Here is a 24,078-nt window from a genome sequence, read left to right on the forward strand (position 1 = left end):
TCATGACTGGCTGACGGCTCTGGACGCTCATGGCTGGCTGACGGCTCTGGACGCTCATGGCTGGCTGACGGCTCTGGACGCTCATGGCTGGCTGACGGCTCTGGACGCTCATGGCTGGCTGACGGCTCTGGACCCTCATGGCTGGCTGACGGCTCTGGACGCTCATGGCTGGCTGACGGCTCTGGACGCTTATGGCTGGCTGACGGCTCTGGACGCTCATGGCTCGCTGACGGCTCTGGCAGATCCTGTCTGGTTGGCGGCTCTGGCAGATCCTGCCTGGTTGGCGGCTCTGGCAGATCCTGTCTGGTTGGCGGCTCTGGCAGATCCTGTCTGGTTGGCGGCTCTGGCAGATCCTGACTGACGAATGGCTCTAGCGGCTCCTGACTGACTAACAGCTCTGACGGCTCGGGACAGACGGGCGGCTCTAATGGCTCGGGACAGACGGATGGCTCAGACGGCACTGGGCAGACGGATGGCTCAGACGGCACTGGGCAGACGGATGGCTCAGATAGCGCTGGGGAGACGGATGGCTCAGATGGCGCTGGGGAGACGGATGGCTCAGATGACGCTAGGGAGACGGATGGCTCTGGCCGGATGAGGCGCACTGTAGGCCTGGTGCGTGGTGCCGGAACTGGAGGCACCGGGCTAAGGACACGCACCTTCAGGCTAGTGCGGGGAGCAGGGACAGGGCACACTGACCTCTCGAAGCGCACTATAGGCCTGGTGCGTGGTACCGGCACTGGTGGTACCGGGCTAAGGGCACGCACCTCAGGGCGAGTGCGGGGAGAAGGAACAGTGCGTACAGGGCTCTGGAGACGCACAGGTGGCTTAGTGCGTGGTGCCGGAACTGGAGGCACTGGGCTGGGGCGGGGAGGTGGCGCCGGAAATACCGGACCGTGCAGGCGTACTGGCTCCCTTGAGCATTGAGCCTGCCCAACCTTACCTGGTTGAATGCTCCCCGTTGCCCGACCAGTGCGGGGAGGTGGAATAACCCGCACCGGGCTATGTAGGCGAACCGGGGACACCATGCGTAAGGCTGGTGCCATGTAAGCCGGCCCGAGGAGACGTACTGGTGGCCAGATATGTAGGGCCGGCTTCATGACATCCGGCTCAACGCTCAATCTAGCCCTACCAGTGCGGGGAGGTGGAATAACCCGCACCGGGCTATGAACACGTACAGGAGACACCGTGCGCTCTACTGCGTAACACGGTGTCTGCCCGTACTCCCGCTCTCCACGGTTAGCCTGGGAAGTGGGCGCAGGTCTCCTACCTGCCCTTGGCCCACTACCTCTTAGCCCCCCCCCAAGAAATTTTTGGGGTTTCTTCTCGGGCTTCCTTGCTAGCCGCGTACCTTCATATCTCCGGTCTTGAGCTTGATTCTCCGGCTTCCAGCCACGTCTCCTTGCTGCCTCCTCATACCACCGCTCTTGGGCTCTCGCTGCCTCCATCTCCTCACGAGCGCGGCGATATTCCCCAATATGTGCCCAGTGTCCTTTTCCCTTCAAGACTTCTTCCCATGTCCAAGACTCCTGTTTAGTAGGCCACTGCTCGAACTTACGCTGCTTGGTTCTGGATTGGTGGGTGGTTCTGTAACGGCTTTCCTCCTCCTCTTCATCCGAAGAGGAGGAGCAGGGATTGAACCAAAATGCAGCGTTGTGTGATGACATGATTTATTTAAACAAGACGAAAAAAACGAACTACACTTGAATAATTAACAAAACAAATAAACGATGTAGACAGACCTGGACGACGAACTTACATGAAACACGAAGAACTCAATAACAGGAAAACTGACTACATAAAACGAACGAACAAACAAAACCGAAAACAGTCCCGTGTGGCGTAACATACAGACACTGACACAGGAGACAACCACCCACAAACAAACAGTGTGAAAACACCTACCTTAATATGGCTCTCAATCAGAGGAAATGAAAACCACCTGCCTCTAATTGAGAGCCATATCAGGTCACCCTTAAACAAACATAGAAACACATAACATAGACTACCCACCCAAACTCACGCCCTGACCGTCAAACACATACAAAATAACAGAAAACCGGTCAGGAACGTGACATAACCCCCCCCCTTAAGGTGCGAACTCCGGGCGCACCAGCACAAAGTCTAGGGGAGGGTCTGGGTGGGCGTCTGACCACGGTGGTGGCTCAGGCTCTGGGCGAGGTCCCCACCCCACCATAGTCAATCCCAGCTTACGTCTCCCCCTTAGAATGACCAACCTCATTTTACACCCACTTACTTTTAATGGTAACCTTAATATAAGGGGCAGCACCGGGACAAGGGGCAGCACCGGGATAAGGTAGCTCAGGACAGAGATATAGCACAGGACAGAGAGGTAGGTCAGGATAGAGAGGTAGCTCAGGATAGAGGGGCAACTCCGGACTGAAGGGCAGCTCCGGACAGAGAGACAGCTCTGGACTGAGGGGCAGTTCTGGATAAATGGCCGCTCTGGGCTGAGGGGCAGCTCATGACTGGCTGACGGCTCTGGACGCTCATGGCTGGCTGACGGCTCTGGACGCTCATGGCTGGCTGACGGCTCTGGACGCTCATGGCTGACTGACGGCTCTGGACGCTCATGGCTGGCTGACGGCTCTGGACCCTCATGGCTGGCTGACGGCTCTGGACGCTCATGGCTGGCTGACGGCTCTGGACGCTTATGGCTGGCTGACGGCTCTGGACGCTCATGGCTCGCTGACGGCTCTGGCAGATCCTGTCTGGTTGGCGGCTCTGGCAGATCCTGCCTGGTTGGCGGCTCTGGCAGATCCTGTCTGGTTGGCGGCTCTGGCAGATCCTGTCTGGTTGGCGGCTCTGGCAGATCCTGACTGACGAATGGCTCTAGCGGCTCCTGACTGACTAACGGCTCTGACGGCTCGGGACAGACGGGCGGCTCTAATGGCTCGGGACAGACGGATGGCTCAGACGGCACTGGGCAGACGGATGGCTCAGACGGCACTGGGCAGACGGATGGCTCAGATAGCGCTGGGGAGACGGATGGCTCAGATGGCGCTGGGGAGACGGATGGCTCAGATGACGCTAGGGAGACGGATGGCTCTGGCCGGATGAGGCGCACTGTAGGCCTGGTGCGTGGTGCCGGAACTGGAGGCACCGGGCTAAGGACACGCACCTTCAGGCTAGTGCGGGGAGCAGGGACAGGGCACACTGACCTCTCGAAGCGCACTATAGGCCTGGTGCGTGGTACCGGCACTGGTGGTACCGGGCTAAGGGCACGCACCTCAGGGCGAGTGCGGGGAGAAGGAACAGTGCGTACAGGGCTCTGGAGACGCACAGGTGGCTTAGTGCGTGGTGCCGGAACTGGAGGCACTGGGCTGGGGCGGGGAGGTGGCGCCGGAAATACCGGACCGTGCAGGCGTACTGGCTCCCTTGAGCATTGAGCCTGCCCAACCTTACCTGGTTGAATGCTCCCCGTTGCCCGACCAGTGCGGGGAGGTGGAATAACCCGCACCGGGCTATGTAGGCGAACCGGGGACACCATGCGTAAGGCTGGTGCCATGTAAGCCGGCCCGAGGAGACGTACTGGTGGCCAGATATGTAGGGCCGGCTTCATGACATCCGGCTCAACGCTCAATCTAGCCCTACCAGTGCGGGGAGGTGGAATAACCCGCACCGGGCTATGAACACGTACAGGAGACACCGTGCGCTCTACTGCGTAACACGGTGTCTGCCCGTACTCCCGCTCTCCACGGTTAGCCTGGGAAGTGGGCGCAGGTCTCCTACCTGCCCTTGGCCCACTACCTCTTAGCCCCCCCCCAAGAAATTTTTGGGGTTTCTTCTCGGGCTTCCTTGCTAGCCGCGTACCTTCATATCTCCGGTCTTGAGCTTGATTCTCCGGCTTCCAGCCACGTCTCCTTGCTGCCTCCTCATACCACCGCTCTTGGGCTCTCGCTGCCTCCATCTCCTCACGAGCGCGGCGATATTCCCCAATATGTGCCCAGTGTCCTTTTCCCTCCAAGACTTCTTCCCATGTCCAAGACTCCTGTTTAGTAGGCCACTGCTCGAACTTACGCTGCTTGGTTCTGGATTGGTGGGTGGTTCTGTAACGGCTTTCCTCCTCCTCTTCATCCGAAGAGGAGGAGCAGGGATTGAACCAAAATGCAGCGTTGTGTGATGACATGATTTATTTAAACAAGACGAAAAACGAACTACACTTGAATAATTAACAAAACAAATAAACGATGTAGACAGACCTGGACGACGAACTTACATGAAACACGAAGAACTCAATAACAGGAAAACTGACTACATAAAACGAACGAACAAACAAAACCGAAAACAGTCCCGTGTGGCGTAACATACAGACACTGACACAGGAGACAACCACCCACAAACAAACAGTGTGAAAACACCTACCTTAATATGGCTCTCAATCAGAGGAAATGAAAACCACCTGCCTCTAATTGAGAGCCATATCAGGTCACCCTTAAACAAACATAGAAACACATAACATAGACTACCCACCCAAACTCACGCCCTGACCGTCAAACACATACAAAATAACAGAAAACCGGTCAGGAACGTGACACATACCTGTAACTGTCGCTCCTGCAAAGAGATTGTTTTCTAAACTAAAACTCATAAAGAACTACCTATTAAGCATTAGGCTCTGTCTGATATGCGTTTTTGAACACCTGAGTAAGTTCCACTCATTGCACTGGCACCATTGTAGCCTTGACCACGGCATTTGTTCACCAATTCCCCCTTACTTTCAATCAGTTTAAGTTTTTATTTTTCAAGGCTTGAGGCACTTTTTCAGTCACATTCCTGAAGCCCAAGAACAAAAACACTTAACTTCCTAATTCATATGGAAATTAAAAAGGTTTATGAATGACTTAGTGGTGGGTTACTGTCAATGATTTATTAAATTTAAAAAATGGACATCTATGACAGGTTCAAGGGCCATCAGAACTCGCCTTGCGGGGGTGTCCGGTACGCCAGTGGATCTTCTATGTAGAAAAGAACATTGATGTTGTTCTTTTTCCCCTAGTCTATTTAGTGCCTGGTCTTATCCACTCTGTTTTAAGGAATCCTGATCGGCTTGTGGACATTGTAGAGGGAAGCAGAAGACACATACGTGTCCTTGGAGTCTTATCTTTCAGTGATGGGGTTATAATATTTTGTAGCTTAAACAGTTCAAAAGATAAAGCCACATTTGTAGGAAGAAAACAGGGTCGCGACCCCTAGTTTGGGAAACACTGGTCTATTGCATGTATTACCTATGGATAATTCTATGTTGTGCATTTTTTTTGTCTTAACAGTAATCATGTCAAAGCTGTTTAAACAGAGTGCTTCATCCTCATCCCACTAAATATCTGGCAAAATCTCTCTCCTCTGGCTCCTCTCCTCTTCCCTCTTTTTTGTTCTGTAATACAGTAGCCCTCTCATATAGTGCTAAGTGGAAGATGTAGCCCAGCTCTCCAGGAGGGTAAGCTAAGAATAGAATATGTTTCTAAACACTTGTGATGTGGATGCTACCATGATTATGGATAGTCCTGAATGAATCGGAAAAAATAATGATGATTGAGAAAGTTACAGATGCACCAATATCATACCCCCAAGATATGCTAACTTCTCAACTTTACAATAATAGAGGAGGTTAGTATTTTTTGAAGGGTATGATATTTGTCGGTCTAACTTTCTCCCTTGTCATTATTCACGATTCATTCAGGACTATCTGTAATCATGGTAGCATCCATATTACTGTAAACGTGTTCAGAAACATATGCTATTCTTATTTACAATAAAAGTGACTCCAAAATGACAATACATTGTATACCATTCATTTCTATTGGACACAAAATAATCTGAAACACAACCAAAACAAACAGCAAATGCATCCAACAAGTTTGTAGATACACAAGCTTGATGTAATCATTGCGTGCTAGGAATATGGAACCAAATACTAAACTTTTGACTACTTTAATACACATGGAGGGGGGGACTATGTACAAAAAGTGCTGTAATTTCTAAACGGTTCACCCAATATGGATGTAAATACCCTCAAATTAAAGCTGTCAGTCTCCCCTTTATCCTCGTAGTCATTGTATCATTTCACATCCAAAGTGCTGGAGTACAGAGCCAAAACAACAACAAATGCGTCAATGTCCCAATACTTTTGGAACTCACTGTACCTACTGTATTTAGCCGAGGCATCTCCAGAGGCCAGGGACATACCTGTGAGGGAGAGTCCTGCGGCTAACCCCTGACTCTGTCTCTGTGACTCACGGCTCACTCTCTGGGGAGTTTTTTCAAAGTGCCGTTTAGGCTTTCTTCATATATTTACGGCGTTACAAAGACGCAGGCAGCTTTGAAGGCAGTCAAAGCTTCAATTACACACCGTAAACAAAATGTTTTTCCACAACGCTTAATGACCGTGGAGCCATGAGAGGGCTTCTAAACTACAGGGTTAGACACCCTACTCTGAAGTTCAGTCTGCCAGTCTCACGCTTTGAAAGGGGTTACTTAAAAGACTGGGAAAATGTTTGCTGATTATTATACTTTGTGACTTTGTGACCACAAACACACACCTTGACATTGTGCCATAAATCAGGACCTCAAATTATTTTATAGAATCAACAGACCTTAATCTAGTGTACTAGCTTTGTATTATCTGATTTGTATTTATTGATAATGTCATGTCTCCCTTGATAACAGGACAGCGTATTACACAGCATACAGACAAGTCTACAGACAAGACTACCAGACGGTTTACAAGTGCTGTCCTGGATGGTCTCAACTCAACGGAGAGGCTGGCTGCTTGTATCGTAAGTCTTTCTCTTTTCTTCTATTGCTTCATATTACTGGGGTTTCCAGTGTTAAAGTATCACAACCACCTAATGTTTCAAATCAGCTTTTTGTTATCAGCATACAGAATATGTTTATTAGTACAGTACAAATGTAATCTTTCTTGGGAGAATGCTCGCTTACACAGGAGTCAAGGTTATACTCGATAGGCACGTGAGAGGATAGAAGGGTGCCTCAAACTCATCTCTCACCCTGGGTCAGGAGCCGCGGTAGTTGAGATAGCATTCAGGGAGAGGTTGTAAGGTCAAGAGGTACTTAGGCCATCCACTGACTGCACTGTGCAGCTGTTATGAGTCAATGTCAGGCCTTCCTCAGTGCAACAGTGTGACGTTCACAACCAACCGGACACTGGGCGAAAGCTCCAATGTGTTGAATCATGTTGAAAGCTTATAACCAACTGTTGACATTTTTGTTAAACCAGGTTTGCATTGCAATGTCTTGTTTTACATTCTACCAAAGACGACAATGAACTTACAGACATGTTAAAGTGTTGAGTGACCAGCAGACCTAATGCCCTATGCATCTGGCTCAACTACACTTGGCTCGACAGGGCTCCTTGCGTCCTGAGATGGTGTGGGTTTCTGCTGCCAGAGAGCGAGGGCATGGCTGGACAGGTGCTCCTCATTGTTCAGTTGGTTTTGCCAATTCCAATGTGCTGACTGCTTCCTGGTGTTGTTGTGGCTCCACAGTTGAATCTTGGCTCACGCTCACATAGTCATGCACCATATTCCCAGTCAGCGGACTCAGAGGTGTGGTAGTAACTGGTGGTAAAGGTTGGAGGCTTGCACCATGGACCCGAGTAAGAACTGGCTCCTGTGTCACAAATAGGGTTGCACATTTTGGGAATTATTCAGAGGTGGAAACTTTCCGTGGGACTTAACGGGAATATATGGGAATTAACAGGAATATATGGGAATTAACAGGAATATATGCAAATTAATTTTAATACCATGTAAATGTAGATGTTTTTTGCATTGGATATATTTACCATATCATATGGAGACAGAAACATGAACCTTTTACCTTATCATAAGTAGACATAATTGAAAAGTATTAAATCCTTCCAATAGAAATAAAATAAAAAATAAAGTTTCAAATTGAACTGTAATTAAATTAGTTGACTCTTCACATGGGATGATTTCACTGAACAACAAAAGAAAGGGAATATTGAATGATCCCCAATGATCCATTACATCTCCCAAAAACGTTTTCAACATACATCTGTAAAATGATAGTTTAGACACTAAAGCTTTGGTTGTCTTCCTCTCAGGCTTCCATATCTTCTCCCTGGACCTCCTCAATGTCCACCTCTTGAACATCAGACTCTGAGGCCTCATCTTCACTGTCACTTTCCAACCTTGTTGCGGATGGCTCGTTGTCAGGCTCAAAAAGCCTCAAATTTGCACGGAAGGCCACCAATTTTCAACCCTTGTATTGGTCAGCTTGTTGCGTGCTTTGGTGTGTGTGTTTCCAAACAAGGTCCAGTTGCGCTCTGAGGCGGCTGATGTTGGTGGGATTTGGAGGATGATGGAGGCAACAGGGGAAAGGGCCTCAGATCCCCAAAGTCCCTTCCACCAGGTGGCTGATGAGATATGTTGGCACGACTGCCATATTGGTATCTCCATCCCAAAGCTCTTGCTTGGAAGTGTACTTCGCCAGACTGCCAAGAAACTTGCCCTCATCCAGGCCAAGGCGGCGAGACACGGTAGTGATGACACCATAGCCCTTGTTGATCTCTGCACCAGACAGGATGCTGTTGGACCCCAGCATACTTGGGGTCCAACATGTACGCTGCAGCGTGTATGGCCTTCAGGCAGATGCATTTCAGAACTGCAGTTTCCTCTGCTTGGAGCAACAGTGAAGTGGGCAGGGCAGGGCAGTACAGATTTCTTCTCTTACACCTGCAAGCAGAGTCTGAACATTAGACAGGATGGCATTGTCTCCCTCAATCCGTGCAATGGCTACTGCTATAGGTTTCAGGAGTTTCAGGCTGCTTACCACTCTCTCCCAAAATACATCATCCAGGAGGATCCTCTTGATGGGGCTGTCCATATCGGCAAACTGTGATGTGGCCATTTCTTGGAGAGACTCTTTCACCTCTAGGAGACTGTCAAACTTGATGACAACACCACTCCAACGGGTGTTGCTGGGCAGCTTCAACGTGGTGCTCTTATTCTTCTCACTTTGCTTGGTGAGGTAGATTGCTGCTATAACTTGATGACCCTTCACATACCTAACCATTTCCTTGGCTCTCTTGTAGAGTGTATCCATTGTTTTCAGTGCCATGATGTCCTTGAGGAGCAGATTCAATGCATGAGCAGCACAGCCAATGGGGGTGATGTGAGGGTAGGACTCCTCCACTTTAGACCAAGCAGCCTTCATGTTCGCAGCATTGTCTGTCACCAGTGCAAATACCTTCTGAGGTCCAAGGCCATTGATGACTGCCTTCAGCTCATCTGCAATGTAGAGACCAGTGTGCCTGTTGTCCCTTGTGTCTGTGCTCTTGTAGGATACTGGTTGAGGGGTGGAGATAATAATTATTCCTTGCCACGAACATTCGACCACCCATCACACTTGAACTCTGTTGAACTCTGCATCCAGCAAATGAGTAGATAAAGCATGTCTGGTTGGAGGGGTGTATGCTGGATGAAGAACATTCAGAAATCTCTTCCAATAAACATTGCCTGTGAGCATCAGAGGTGAACCAGTTGCGTACACAGCTCGAGCAAGACATTCATCAGCATTTCTCTGACTACGTTCCTCCATTGAGTCAAGAAAACTTCTGAGCTGCTATCGATAAAGTTTCTGAGTCATAATCTTCACCTCGAATAGAAGTAGAGGGGCTTTTGTCAGAGGTTGCTTGTTGTGAGCGCTGAGGGGACTTTATGCACTTGGCCAGATGATTCTGCATCTTTGTTGCATTCTTCATATATGATTTGACACAGTATTTGCAAATATACACCAGTATTTGCAAATATACACAGTGTCACGCCCTGATCTGTTTCACCTGTCTTTGTGCTTGTCTCCACCCCCTCCAGTTGTCGCTCATCTTCCCCATTATCCCATGTGTACTTATACCTGTGTTTTCTGTTTGTCTGTTGCCAGTTCGTCTTGTTTGTCAAGCTTACCAGCGTTCGTCCTGTCAGCTCCTGTCTTTTTCCCTGCCTCTCTCATCCTCCTGGTTTTTGACCCTTGCCTGTCCTGACCTTGTACCCGCCCGCCTGACCACTCTGCCCGTCCCGGACCCTGAGCCTGCCAGCCGTCCTGTACCTTTGTCCCACCTATGGATTATTGACCTCTGCTTACCCTGACCCTGAGCCTGCCTGCCGTCCGGTACCTTTGCTCCACCTCTGGATTACTGAACTCTGCCTTTCCCTGACCCGGAGCCTGCCTGCCTTGACCTGTCATTTGCCTGCCCCTTAAAATAAACATTGTTACTTCACACGGTCTGCACTTGGGTCTTACCTTGATTCCTGATACACAGCTTTTCTTTCTACATTAGCTGCAGTGAAATGTTTCCACACATCAGACAGTGCCCATGGTATTTCCTGTAAAGATTAGAAAAAAAATTGTAAAAAACCCCAAATAAAATTCCTTGAACAGATAAATAGTTAAGCAGTTAAATTGAACAACTCCTTTGTAAGATAAATGTTTTAAAATTAAACATGTATGGAAACAGGTGAATTAACACTCCTCAGTTAGCAGGCTCAAGCAAGCTAAAACCCACATGGTAGCAAAAACTAACTAGCAGAAATTGTTAACAAGTTAGAAATGATTTAAACACACTTTGCTGTAGGCTACTATTTATTAGTTAACCAAAAATCATGTATGTCATGTAAAATATATTCACCCCGCGCAGTATTGTAATCAAAACTTACCAGAAAGCATGAAGTCCTTGGCTCAGACAGTGTAGTAGTGTGGCCTCAATAGCATCTCATTAGTGTGCAAGATCTTGAGAATCAGCTGTACATGTGATGGAAGAGTGCACTGGACATGTGATGGAAGAATGCACTGTGATTGCAGAGGGTTGCAATTCCATTGAATAGTGGATAGTTTAACCACAATATGCCACAAGACCTAGAATTGCCTTATGTGTATCCCACAAAAAAGGTTCACTGTTATAAGCTAACTTTTTTGATGAATTTAAGTAAAATACCCCAAATTCCCGGGCTTAACTTCCCATGGAAAATTTCCGGGAAAATTCCAGAAATTTACCAGAAAGTTTCTGACCCTTTGCAACCCAAGTCACAACCAACAAACCAGTGGCGACCTGTCATTCAGTGCAGGTGATTTTGAGCCCCAACTGTTTAGCTAATATATAGTACCAGACACAAGGCTTTTTCTTTATTTGTACTATTTTCTACATTGTAGAATAATAGTGAAGACATTAAAACTATGAAATAACACATATGGAGTCATGTAGTAACCAAAAAAGTGTAAAACAAATCAAAATATATTTAATATTTTAGATTCAAAGTAGCCACCCTTTGCCTTGATGACAGCTTTGCACACTCTTGGCATTCTCTCAACCAGATTCACCTGGAATGCTTTTCCAACAGTCTTGAAGGAGTTCCCACATATGCTGGGCATTTGTTGGCTGCTTTTCCTTCACTCTGCGGTCCAACTCATCCCACACCATCTCAATTGGGTTGAGGTCGGGTGATAGTGGAGGCCAGGTCATCTGATTCAGCGCTCATTCACACTCCTTCTTGGTCAACTAGCCCTTACACAGCCTGGAGGTGTGTTGGGTCATTGTCCTGTTGAAAAACAAATGATAGTCCCACTAAGCGCAAACCGGATGGGTGCTGCCATTAAGTTACAATCACGTTATATCTACAGTAGCTTTGAATGGACTGGCAACATCATACTTTCAAAATCTTAGATGGAAGCTAGCAGTCATCATCATGAATCAAGTCAACAATCTACCGGCAAATCCTTTTCAATCGTTGTCATATGAAGAGAAATTACGAAGAGAAATTATAGATCAAATTTATCGGTGCTCATTGGCTATAAACATTACACAACAAGTTCGCAAATTCAACAATGAGTGGTTTGGAAGAAATCGGTGGCTAACTGCAAGTATTGCAAAGCAATCGCAAGCCAGCTATTCAGTGGATTGGGGGTGTGGTCCAAGTCTGGGTTTAAGGGTCTCTTTTCCAAGCTTAAACGGATAAACATTCAACACCATGGGCCAGAAAAGGTTGAATACATTGGCCATGCTGTCATTCCAGCATGACTTCTGCCGCGTTCAAAACAACTGGAAACTCGGAACTGGGAAATCTCAGACTTCAGTGAGTCGAAGACAACTGTGAACTGGGAAAAACAAGCTCCGACTGGGAAAATGCATTTTAAACAGTCATCCAATTCGGAATTCCAAGTCGGGAACTCTGGCCTCTTTCTAGAGCTCCAACCTAAAGGTCATTAATGTCATGATTCAACCTTGTTTTTTTACAAGTTCACAGTTGTCTTGAAAGCTCCATAAATCCAGAGAATGTCAGACTTTGATGACAAAGTTTGATGACAAAATTTGCCCATGAAGGACCGCCACGCCACCTTCCTGTTCAAAAATGTATTGTATGCTGCTGCATAAATTATGTAATTTCCCAGGGAGATACATTGTGGAGAGGTTGGAGTCTGTTTGATTGAGTGTGTGGACAGGTGTCTTTTATACAGGTAACGAGTTCAAACAGGTGCAGTTAATACAGGTAATGAGTGGAGAACAGGAGGGCTTCTTAAAGAAAAACTAACAGGTCTGTGAGAGCCGGAATTCTTACTGGTTGGTAGGTAATCAAATACTTATGGCATGCAATAAAATGCAAATTAATTACTTAAAAATCATACAATGTGATTTTTGTTTTAGATTCCGTCTCTCACAGTTGAAGTGTACCTATGATAAAAATTACAGACCTCTACATGCTTTGTAAGTAGGAAAACCTGCAAAATCGGCAGTGTATCAAATACTTGTTCTCCCCACTGTATGTATACTGTAGCTAAGAAAGTAATACTAAGTAAATGTTTTGTAGTAAACTGTTAGTAGCCCATGTATCTCACCCTAATATTTTGGTCGATTTTCCCCTCATAATTTAACCTACTGTTCTGACTTGGTGGTTTACATGTAGTCTATAGCCTGTTTTAGAGAAGAGTCATCATCGAATATTGTAAGAGCTTTCATTGCCTGCTTATATGCACCCTTTATTTATCCTACGGTTCTGACTTGGTGTACAGGGAGAATACTGTAAGCACAGCCTATGTTCTGAATTCTGTCGCTGTACATTTCAAAAGTGCTGAATAAATAGTTATATTGACTTTATCCGTCCTAGCTCGCTCATTATTGCCTCTTATACACTGCCAGATAAGGCTCTGATGGCCATGTGTAGCGGTGGTAAGGCTTTGACTCTGTGACTCTGCTGTTGGGACAGCTTTATGTATGCCTTAACAGTGTGTGGGCACCGTTTGTCACCGTTATAGTCCAATTAAATTATTGTTTAGTGTTGTGCCGTGGCATTGCTGGCATGCATCATTTTTTGTGGGGGTAGGGGGTTTGCCCCACTAAGATTTGCATGCTTAAATTGCCACTGCAACCAACCCTCGTCTGGGGGCAAGAAACAATGACTATCAACCCAGAATAGAGAGTCGAACTGCAAATGAACAGAAAATAGTCAAGAAGAAAACATTACAATGAGTCTAAAGAGAATCTCCCCAAATCTAATCCTTTGGTGATGAATGGGAGGCTTCTGGGGATCTGCTGGGCTAGGTGCCACGGTAACAGGAGAGCACAGTTTCTCTAGGGCAGTGGCTGAGGCTGGGTTAGCTCTGTTGCTGAGGCTGCATGAGGCGGGCAAGGGGCATAAGACTGGGGCTGGGGGTGAGTCTGCTGCTTGGCCTTGTGCTGAACATCTCTGTATAGACAGGCTTATCCCCAAGCCAGTGAGACCTGGCAGGGCCCTTTGATGGGATTTTACAGCCTCTGATCGGCATCGCGTAACCTGCATACTTCAGAGAGCATCCCTGGCAAAGCCCCCGTAAACAGTGTGGGCATCACTATCCCTACCAGTCTTCATCCCCTGTGTCCAGGCCCCGGGACCACCCTGTATGCTGTATCTAGCCTCCTCTCACGCCCGTGGAGCATGGTAATGTCTGGGACAGGCGCTGGTGGGAAGAGGCTGGGATGGGCTGAGGGGGCAAGAGATGATCCCCTGGATGTGCCTTTCAGCAGGGTCTCATTATGGGGTCCATGCTTTCCTCAAAGACCTCTTTGTCTCTGGTTAGAAGGTTACAGTATTAAATTATCCAGGGAAGCATTAGGCTGTCTGCTCAACCCCTGAGATTTGGTTTGTTTTAAAACACCACACAAAGAAACGTCCTAACAGGCATTCCCCAGCGCTGCCTAGTGTCTCCCTCACTAAGCTGGGTTTTGTTTTTCTTCTGCGTGACAATGTCGGCTCTCTTCGACGCACGGCTGGGCTTTTATCTCCGTAACTTAAGACGTGGCAGTACTTTGAGACGGGAAAAACTAATCACCCTTTTCTCTGAGACATTGAACCAGGATAAAAGGAAGCTCACACCCTCTCTCGCTCTCACACACTTAGGCCTGTGCTATCTCCAGTGTTCTTCATTCAACACAATTCAATCTATAGGACAGTGCATTTGACATCCAAGGAGACAGATCAGCTTTTTAGCAGAAACCGTAAAACATACAGCTTTAGTAAAGCCTCTGAAAACCCCAGAGATTGAAATGAGAATGTTGTGCATTAAGATAGTGATTAAGTGTCTGGCATCTGTGAGATGTGTGCGTGCATGTGTGTGTGTGGTGCGGGTTCCTTTACTCTAATAAAAAGTGATTGTAAGCTAATTAGACTAATGACCAGTGATTATTGTGAGACAACTGAGCGGAATGAAGTCACATCATGTCGAAAAACAGCCCGGCACAGTGATGAGCAGCCATGCTAACAGCCCCCTTTCCAACCCTCTGTCTATCCCCCCCTCTCTTCTCCTTTTGGCTTACTTCTATCGTCCTCCTTCTCTCCCCATCTCTCGCCCATATACAGTCCAGCTGTTCACTTTCGCTGTGGGCATTTTCCGACTTGCTGGCTCCACTTGTTGAGTTCTCCCTCACCCTCTGCTAAGAGATACTCTTATTTTGTCATATTTAAGGATTGAGAATTGTAAAACAATTGAAATATTTTGGTTTATTGTCACGGCTCCTTCTCTGTCCCTCCCCTTCCTCCCTTTTCCTAGTCGTTTTATTCCCTGCCTTCTAATCCTGATTTCAGATAGTGTGGGACAAGCATCCTATTGACATGACATAGTTGGGATTCTTAGACTGAAGTATCAGATGGCAGATGGTAGCCATTGCATGTAATCAAAGTTAAAGTGCAGACCTAATGGATTTAGAAGACACCCTCTTTTCCCAGTACATGCGATAAAACCCAACATTTCGGTTGCATAGGCCTGTTTTGACTGAGAATCCTGTAGTGGTGCAAGCAATAGGAACCTTTCCCACAAGGAGTGGGATCTGTGCACACTGACATGTGTTCTAACTGGCTTGAATTCCATTTGCCACTGTTTTTCCAAGTCAAGTGCACATGGAAGTACATGCAAATGCTTCATTTGGTTTATCCATTGAAATAGGTTTCTTTTTGTGTTTTTGAAAAGCACCAATTGGCTTGATGACTATCTGACTCTCCTGAGGGTTAAAGTCCTTCTTTTGGTTCAATCCCAATACCCCCCCCCCCCCCCCCAGCCCTCCCCCTTGTTTTCGAGTGTCCCTCGGTGGGGGAGTGGCACTCAAATGGAGCAACTAGTGGTAGGGAGAGCTAATTTCAGGCCTAGGGAATGGGACATCACTGCATCAGCCAACGGATACCAATCAATTAATTGACGACAAGCCTTGTTTTTCACAATGCCTCTACTGGTGGCGGTACTTGCTAATGGTGCTTCTTGAGACTTCCGTCCACATCTCCATTCTAAGGTCCATTCAAAAAGCTAAGTGTTTATCCCCAGCGAGTGGCCACTGGCTGGAGAATGGACTGGGACGGTCAAGAGTGGAAGCGGGCAGTTATGTTGATTGACGGCAACAATTAGTTTTGTGACAGGATGAGGAGCGGGGACAATGGCGCCACCAGTTTGAGCCCTCGTTAACTGCTGAATGGGAACTGGCCTCCTTTTGTGGCGGGAAAGACCAGGCAGGCGGATGTACACTTGAAGCAGGCCCAGTAACAGGACGAGGAGATTGGCTGTCCATGGGTGGTCTTTGTGTCTGTGTGGAGAAACACTGCATCCTGGGAACAACTATGTCACTGGTCAAAGACATAAACAAACGTACATAAACAGGCCGGCTGTCCAACCAAGGCATGGCATGGTGTCTCAGTGTCACAGGGACCAAGCTCATTGTCTTGGGATGTTTTCATTTGGGTTTTACATGTCCATGGTAAACACAGTGTATGAAAAGCAGGAGTGTCAAATGTACCTCAAATATCCTCCACACAGACAAAGATCATGCATCCAGTACTATTAGTGTAAGATGAGGCAGAGAGCCACAGGGTGAATGAATGGAGATGTGAGTCTAGTACTGGTTATCAGGGTGAATGAATGGAGATGAGTCTAGTACTGGTTATCTTGACACAGTTCTGTGATGTGACCAACACTCCCAGACAGTGAGACATTCTGATCCATTCAGTTTAGCCACCAGGTTTTTCCACTTCACATGCAGTCTGCATATCCTACCTTAAGAGATTTCCCTATTCAGAGAAATCCATCAAATACATACTAAGATAAGTGATTTAGGATACAGGCTTGAAATATTTTAATGGTAAATGACAAGAGATTTTATGCAAAGCAAGGATAATTACACATTTTTGGAATGCCCAGGAACCATTTCTGAGTGACATTTAAAGTTGTTCTGATGACGAGGACCATCTGACTGCCCCTGGCCTGGCTCCTGTGAGAACCCTTTGCTTTGGCACATGTATCTGCAAAGCAGAACATGCCTTGCTGCCTCAAACTACAGTGCTGCGCTCCGTGCGTACCGATTACTAACCCAAACAGTTGGCGGCTGGGGCTTTTGTGCCTAACAATTACATTAAGTCTGCTCCCCCTCTTTCTCACTCTGGGCGTTAAACAGATCGACACAGCCTAAACAAGCAGAGCCTTATCGTAGACTATAGAGAGAAACTGCCTATGTTGTGATGTGTAGGCCCTGTCAGAGGCTGAGCTGGTGATACCTGCTCCTTGGACTCCAGGGTCCATCCGGTAGCGGTGCGACTCACTTACCTCCCTTTGTGGGCTCTATTTGAGCAAACCTAACGCAATGGTAAATCATAGCGCTTATAGGTTCAGGGTTGTGTCAAACATTTGTGCTATTTTCACAACCGGAATTATGGATGCAGTAGCTGGCAGTGGTACGAAAGGGCTGGGTTTTGATTAATAAACAAGTTGTGGGTGTGTTAGGCTTGGTCCCTCACTGGCCAATCAGAACGTGCTCCATAGCTAATTATGTAGTTGCTTCAAGTTATATATTTATGGTCTTTTAGGCATTGCGTTGTCATCAACTCTGATTCTAATGTTAGACCATTATAGCCTAGTTCGTTAAATAGCCTGCCCCATATTTGCTAAATATGTTGAACATGTTTGCAGTCCACATTGTTGTAATTGCTTTTCTTCAATATGGAAATACTTTGTTAAACACGGGCTATAGCATTCACACTGATATATGGCCTAGGCCTACTGTAAATTATAGTCTGAACATGGACATGCCAAATGTAGTCAATAAGCACAATTAAATTCAGTAGACTATTGATAAGGCCTAGAAAGACTGTATAATTCAAATCAAAACTAAACAACACCTTATTTTAAAGAGGCTTAATACAGTTACATGCACCATAATTGCTCCCCGTGGGCAGGCAGGGTAGGCTATGCTTGGTTTTTAATCAAATTAAACAAAATGGGGGGAAACCAATAGTTTTTTGTTTGTTTCAAAATACGAGATTCACCAGCACAAAATGTGCATTTCTGCACCATTGGCACTGTACGTCCTGACTGGATAGACTGCGCTTCCGCTCTCAAAATCCATGCTATTATTAACTGTGTTACCGTTAAGACCTGCTTTTTATGGGTCTTAAAACTTCCAATTAGCACTGCACGAAATTGTTACTTTTGTGCTTGTTTTTAGGGTCACACCTCAACTATTGGCACCAGGGGTTGGAACCCAAATGATTTTCCAATCGTTCCTTTCCGAACAGAACCCCTACTTCTTTTGGTTCCGTTCCACTGTTCCGACAAGCATAATAAAGTTCTGATCCGTTCGAACTCCAAAAAAGTAACCGTTCATATTGTTCCTTTTCATAATTTTTTTATTACCTGTAAAATCAACATTGTTTTTACATTTAGCTCATTATTTTATCCTAATTTACCCCAATAATTAGCACAGATAGAGCAGCTTGCTATGGAACAGGAAAGCTGGTTGTTAAACGTATTTAATTGGTCAGATATGTGCAGGGTCTCAAAATTTGAAAATAACGTTTCTGTTCTGGAACACTAGCGATCACTTTATTTCTGTTCTGGTTCTGTTCCTCTAAATGTTTTGTTATTTTCTGGTTTTCGGTTATTTTCTGTTCCCTCAACTGGTTCCAACCCCTGATTGCCACCCCTCCCACCTCACGCAAGCGAGCTGATGTTAGACAGGTAAATTGCTGAACCTGGCATCAGGGCTGGAAAATACCAGTGCGCCAGTTTTTACATGACGAAATTGCAAACTGACGTGAGTTTTACACTTGCGCCTCCTTAGCGAAAATAGAGCCCTCTGTCTCTGTGGAAGCAGCTAATCCCCTCAGACAAGGTGTCTTTGTAACAGAGTGAAGGCAATCACAGAGACAGATGAGAGTGAGTCTTACGCCGTTCGCCACACTGCACGGCAAGTTAAGGAATTATTTCAAGGGAGATTAAGCAGTGTAAGGGGCAGGGAGTGGCCAGCAAGAGCCAAAATGCCCTCCCTAGTTAGCTGCCAAAAAAGTCTGTCTACCATTTATGGAGGGGGAAAAAGACAATCCCCTTGTTTGCCTTGTGGCATTTTGAAAACTTCAGGTTTGTTTGACCCCTTGTTTCCTTGCCAGTGGTTTTCTCAGGTCGTTAAAGAAGTGGCTACTTGTTAAACATAAAATAATGTTGCTTCCTATAGTCATGTAATTTTGCTTTCAGCACCTCATAGCCTGGTCAGAACAGCAGTAATCCTACTGTACGCTCTACTGTAGATACAGCAGAACAGAGTGTGGGGACATGAAAGTCACTTTACGATTAGATTACAGGGATATACAGTCATTGATTTCACAGCAGGTTCTCACCAGGTCTGCTGAGCCAGCCTCTTACTAACTTGCATTGCTAGTGGTTACAGTACTTCCAATGGAGATCGGTGACAGAACCATCTGTTTTCTTTAGAGGAATTGCTCTATGTTTCCATTTTCCCGTCACTGTCTCCTCTCCTGCTGATGTCACCCACCTGTGGGATGTGAGTAAGATGAATGGCTGTTCGTTATGAAGCTGTCCAGAATTGAGAGGAGCTGCTGTTTCTATGACACACGGCAGCTATAGCTAGAGAAACCACCTGTCGAGATCACGACATACAATTACATATTGGACATATCCTTAGGCAGAATGTTAATTTAATTTGGTTATAATTGTTTTTCGAGGAAGGTATTTATAGACTGCCAAACCCTTTTCTCCTTTTGTTGTAGCTTAAAAAAAACTTGAATATCTTGTCAATCATTTTTATTGCTAATGTTGAACTGTGCACCACCTCTGATCTTTGTTTGTTATGTCGTTACTGCTAATAACGGGCTCATATATGGCTTCAAAAAGGAAAGGGATTGTGAATTGGTCTTCCAGTTGCCAATTGGATTAGATGAGCAATGAAATGCATTTTGGTAGACACTACATCTCTATACCTGAGGAAGGATGGGAGGAGAGCGGGCATTCCTGCCATGATTAGGTGATTTTACATCTCCGTCTGAGCCTAATTCCTGCCAGTGCCAATATGGGTGTGAGCAAACACAAGCGCCAATCCTTCTAAGAGGATAGCAGTTTGTCAATTGACTACACCCTGCTTAACGCATGCACACACACACACACACACACACACACACACACACACACACACTAGCTTGGAGGTGAAGGAGAGAGAGGATGTGAGTTATGTGACTGTATGGAATGCGATGCCTACACCTCTGTGCAGGATTCACGTGGCTAGGCTACCCAGTGGTTTGAGGTGTTTTCTTATTCCCCCCTAGATTCCACAAATTTCACACGTCTTAATGAGAGAAGGAATTTGACTCTGGGGATTTAACTCGATTTAACCATTCTCTGTCCTAGATCGATTCACCCTGTGGCTCTCTGCCCCATCTTACACTAATAGTACTGGATGCATGATTTTTGTCTGTGTGGAGACATGGGCCATATGTTCAGTTTCAGGGCAGATCGCTATGTGACCTTACTATACCAGTTTTTATAGATGGTCATATGGTATTACATGAGAACGCTCTTGCGTAAGATCCTTACACATGCCAGTGAGAGAGAGATGGGGGTGGGGGGTTGACTACTGTATGTCCTTCAGCAGAGATTTAGCCTGTTTCTCTCACTCAGGGATAAATCATCTCAGCTGATTCATTTCCCCCCAAAAAACATTCAGATGAAGGGGTTTTCACCTGGCAACGTGCCTGACATCCACCCTCCTTCTTAAAGGGAGCTAACTGGTGGAGGGAGCCTTTTAGTGTGGTTTGTGTAACATCAGGAGCATCAAATTCCCTTTGCAATCAGGTGTTAACAGGGTGCTGACGAGGCCCTGATAGAATGAGGTCAAACTGTCCTGGACTGCAAATGTTGACATCCTGTGACAGCACCCAGGTGTTTCTGCTCCTCTCATCTCTTCTCTTTCTTTCTCTCCATCTCTCACCCTGTCCATCCCATCCCGGTGCTGTTCTCCAGCGGTGTGCAGCTACGGCGTGTGCTTCAACGGGGGCCAGTGTCGACAGGGATCCCGCTCCAGCTCCCAGCTCTGTGATTGTCCTGCTGGCTTCAATGGGCCCAGTTGCCAGTATGGTGAGTACAACACTATCTGTTTAATGTAGTTCATACAGTATGTCCTGCTGTTCCTGTCTGTGTCTGTATGTATCTCTGGCCCCCCTCCATCTACTTCCATTATACAAGCCCTGTTGAACTACTTCTACCTTATCACTAGCAGACAGCATTTACAGTATCACACTGTGCTATAATAACAGTGCTTCACACACAGTGAGTAGGCAGTAGTAAGTAGAGCAGGCATCTTATGAGCAGGGAAACTGAAAATCGATTGAAAAGGAGAGCATTTTGTCAATTGATTAAAAACACATTTCTGTTTATTCTACCTCAGATAAGTGTTATTATATCAACCCAATCTCTTCGCATTCTCACTGAACTCAACTTGAGTGATCACATTTCCCTACGAATGAATGGGAATCTCCTTACATCAACAGTTGCCATGTTGCCATGATGTTATCATCAGCAGTGTGGAAGTCAAGCCGTTGAAGCAGTGCGTTAGAGTGGAGGATGTTGTTGTTTTTCTGACCACTACGCACGACAGGAAATTCCTTCAAGAGCTTGGCTTTCACCAGAGTCGCCTGTCTCTCATACAGTCCAGGGCTTCTCAGACACCCTAGATTGGTGGCCAACATCGGCACTCCCCCAAGTTCAAAGGTACAGGAAGTGCAGAACAATAGGAGTCCCCTTTATGAAGTGCCCTAACAAGACCCAGCCCAGTCTGTCTGGGATCTCACAGCTCTCTCACAAGATGTTAAACACGCCAACAACAGATGACAATCACACAGGGCTTTCCTCTGTAGGGGCAGGTCCAGTACTGATATACTTACTGCAAGCTGTCTACAATGGCTGATCTGATAGCTTCCATCTGTCTGTCTGCTTAAGCTGGAGACTCTGGGAACACACATTCTCAATGAGGTGTGAGCACAGCTGGAGACCATTTGGTGGGTGCTGTCACAGGGCTGAGAGGGACTGAGGTGGTCTGTGGAATATACAGGGCACGCACACGCTGTATTCAAAGCCCATTGAGATATGCTGCTTGGTAGGAGGAGTAAGATGACCTCTCAAGGGTCTTTAAGGGTCCAGGGTTAACATTCTACATAGTGGTCACAGCTAAATTGTATCTAAAGAACAGTGAAAAGTCCCAGTACAGCATAGACATCTATGTGCTTTGATGTGGTTGTTCAGTGTGAGAGGAGATGCAGGCCTCCTGTGATCCTCCCTGTAGCTGCTCATCCGTTAGTCAGACCTGGACTCTGCATCCCAGAGGGCTGTGGTGAGAACGCATACCTCGCTGACAGACATGATGTATTATGGGATGAAGTGTGGAGGCGAGGACCCAGCCCTCCTCCAGCCCTGCTCCCTTTATCCCAGGGCTCTCACTCCACAGCCACCTGACAGAGAAAGGAGAGCCTGCTGCTGAAGACCTGACTCCTTTGTGAAAATGATCCTGGAAAAGGCAGACAATCCAAATCCCATCTTTCAACCTGCTCTGTCTCTTTGTTTGATCAAGCTATTCTGAGCTCAGCCGTGTTCTGTGATTTCACTGAAATACACTCACTGCTTAGTGTCTCTCCTATCTCTGTGATGGCCAGACGTTTTTTTACTCCTCAGCTCTGAGAACAAGGTTGCAGACTGTTAGGGGCCCTCATTTAAAAATATATATATTTCACCTTTATTTAACCAGGTAGGCTAGTTGAGAACAAGTTCTCATTTACAACTGCGACCTGGCCAAGATTAAGCAAAGCAGTTCAACACATACAACAACACAGGAATAAACAAACATACAGTCAATAATACAGTAGAAAAAGTATATATACAGTGTGTGCAAATGAGGTAGGATAAGGGAGGTAAGGCAATAAATAGGCCATGGTGGTGAAGTAATTACAATATAGCGATTAAACACTGGAATGGAATGGTAGATAAGACTGGAGAGTGTGTACTTTGTGTGTTGGATGTATGAGTAAATGGTTAGTCTGGTGTGAAGCAGCATGTCGCTTGCCTTGCCCCTGCTGATCCATCTTTTGAAGGACAGAGGGAGGGTTAAACATCAGGAAATAATCAACTCAGGCCATTCACAGGGACTCACTGGGGGTCCCCTGCTGCTCTCTCTCTCTGTCTGTCAGCCTCTCTGTTTAACGTCAGAGGAGACACCAGCAGCTAGCTAGCTATCCCCCCTCCAGCTCCCCTTCCTCCCCTTCCTCACACACACGTAAAGACTTGCCGCCATTGTTCAGGGTGGTGAGTGATAGCTGTCGTCAATGTGCACCCAGGGGCCTACTGTAGCTGGCGGACAGTTATGCAGAAGACCCCCGTCCTACTATTAGGCTATTAGCCCATGAATGGAGCGGCAGTTACATTGCCATGTGATTGGCACCGAATGGACCACTGGCCTAGGTGCGTGCACCACAATTGGTTCTGGCTGACCTAAAGCAACCCCTACAGTGGCAGGAGTTCTACATAAAGAGTTTCTTTCCAAAATGCTATATATCCATTTTCAGAAATGTTGGTAAATTAGCTTTTATTTTTTAAAGAACTTATGAAAGAGATTGGGATTTTTTCACTATCTAATCATGGCATGGGGTTGTTCAATGACATGCATGTATTTTTCAGAGAGACAAATAAACATATTTTGTTGCAAAACGCTATATACAGTTGAAGTCGGAAGTTTACATACACTTTATTTGAAGTCATTAAAACTCGTTTTTCAACCACTCCACAAATTTCCTGTTAGCAAACTATAGTTTTGGCAAGTCGGTTAGGACATCTACTTTGTGCATGACACAAGTAAATTTTCCAACAATTGTTTACAGACAGATTGTTTCACTTATAATTCACCTCTGTGGATACCAGGGGTGCAACTTTCACTGGGGATGGGGGGATGTCCCCCTCATATTCTGAAATTGCATTTTTGTCCCACCCAGTTTTATCATTGGAATGTGATACAAAATGAGGCAATGGTGTGCTTTAGGACCATGTGGACGCCTTCGAGCGGTCGGGTAAGATGTTTGGAGTGTTTATCCGACTGGATGTCCCCCCACTTCTAAACCAAAGTTGCGCCCCTGGTGGATACTATCCTGTGTCCTGTTTGCAGGCTGTTATTATGATTCAAGTTTCTGTTGTGGTGATCATGCTTTCTCAGAACTGTCAGACTGGTGCACTTTGTGTCATCACATG

General features: G+C 46.4%; 1 protein-coding gene across 1 annotated transcript in view; it reads left to right on the plus strand.

Moving 5' to 3' along the window:
- Positions 1 to 24,078, plus strand: part of LOC120064712 (multiple epidermal growth factor-like domains protein 6) — an 82,860-nt gene that overhangs the window by 7,583 nt on the left and 51,199 nt on the right. The window contains exons 3-4 of the mRNA XM_039015331.1: positions 6,688 to 6,797; positions 20,812 to 20,925. Coding sequence (XP_038871259.1) covers positions 6,688 to 6,797; positions 20,812 to 20,925 — 224 coding nt within the window. The remainder of the gene's footprint in view (positions 1 to 6,687; positions 6,798 to 20,811; positions 20,926 to 24,078) is intronic.

Source organism: Salvelinus namaycush, chromosome 20 (assembly GCF_016432855.1).
Source record: "Salvelinus namaycush isolate Seneca chromosome 20, SaNama_1.0, whole genome shotgun sequence".
NCBI classification, from domain to species: domain Eukaryota; kingdom Metazoa; phylum Chordata; class Actinopteri; order Salmoniformes; family Salmonidae; genus Salvelinus; species Salvelinus namaycush.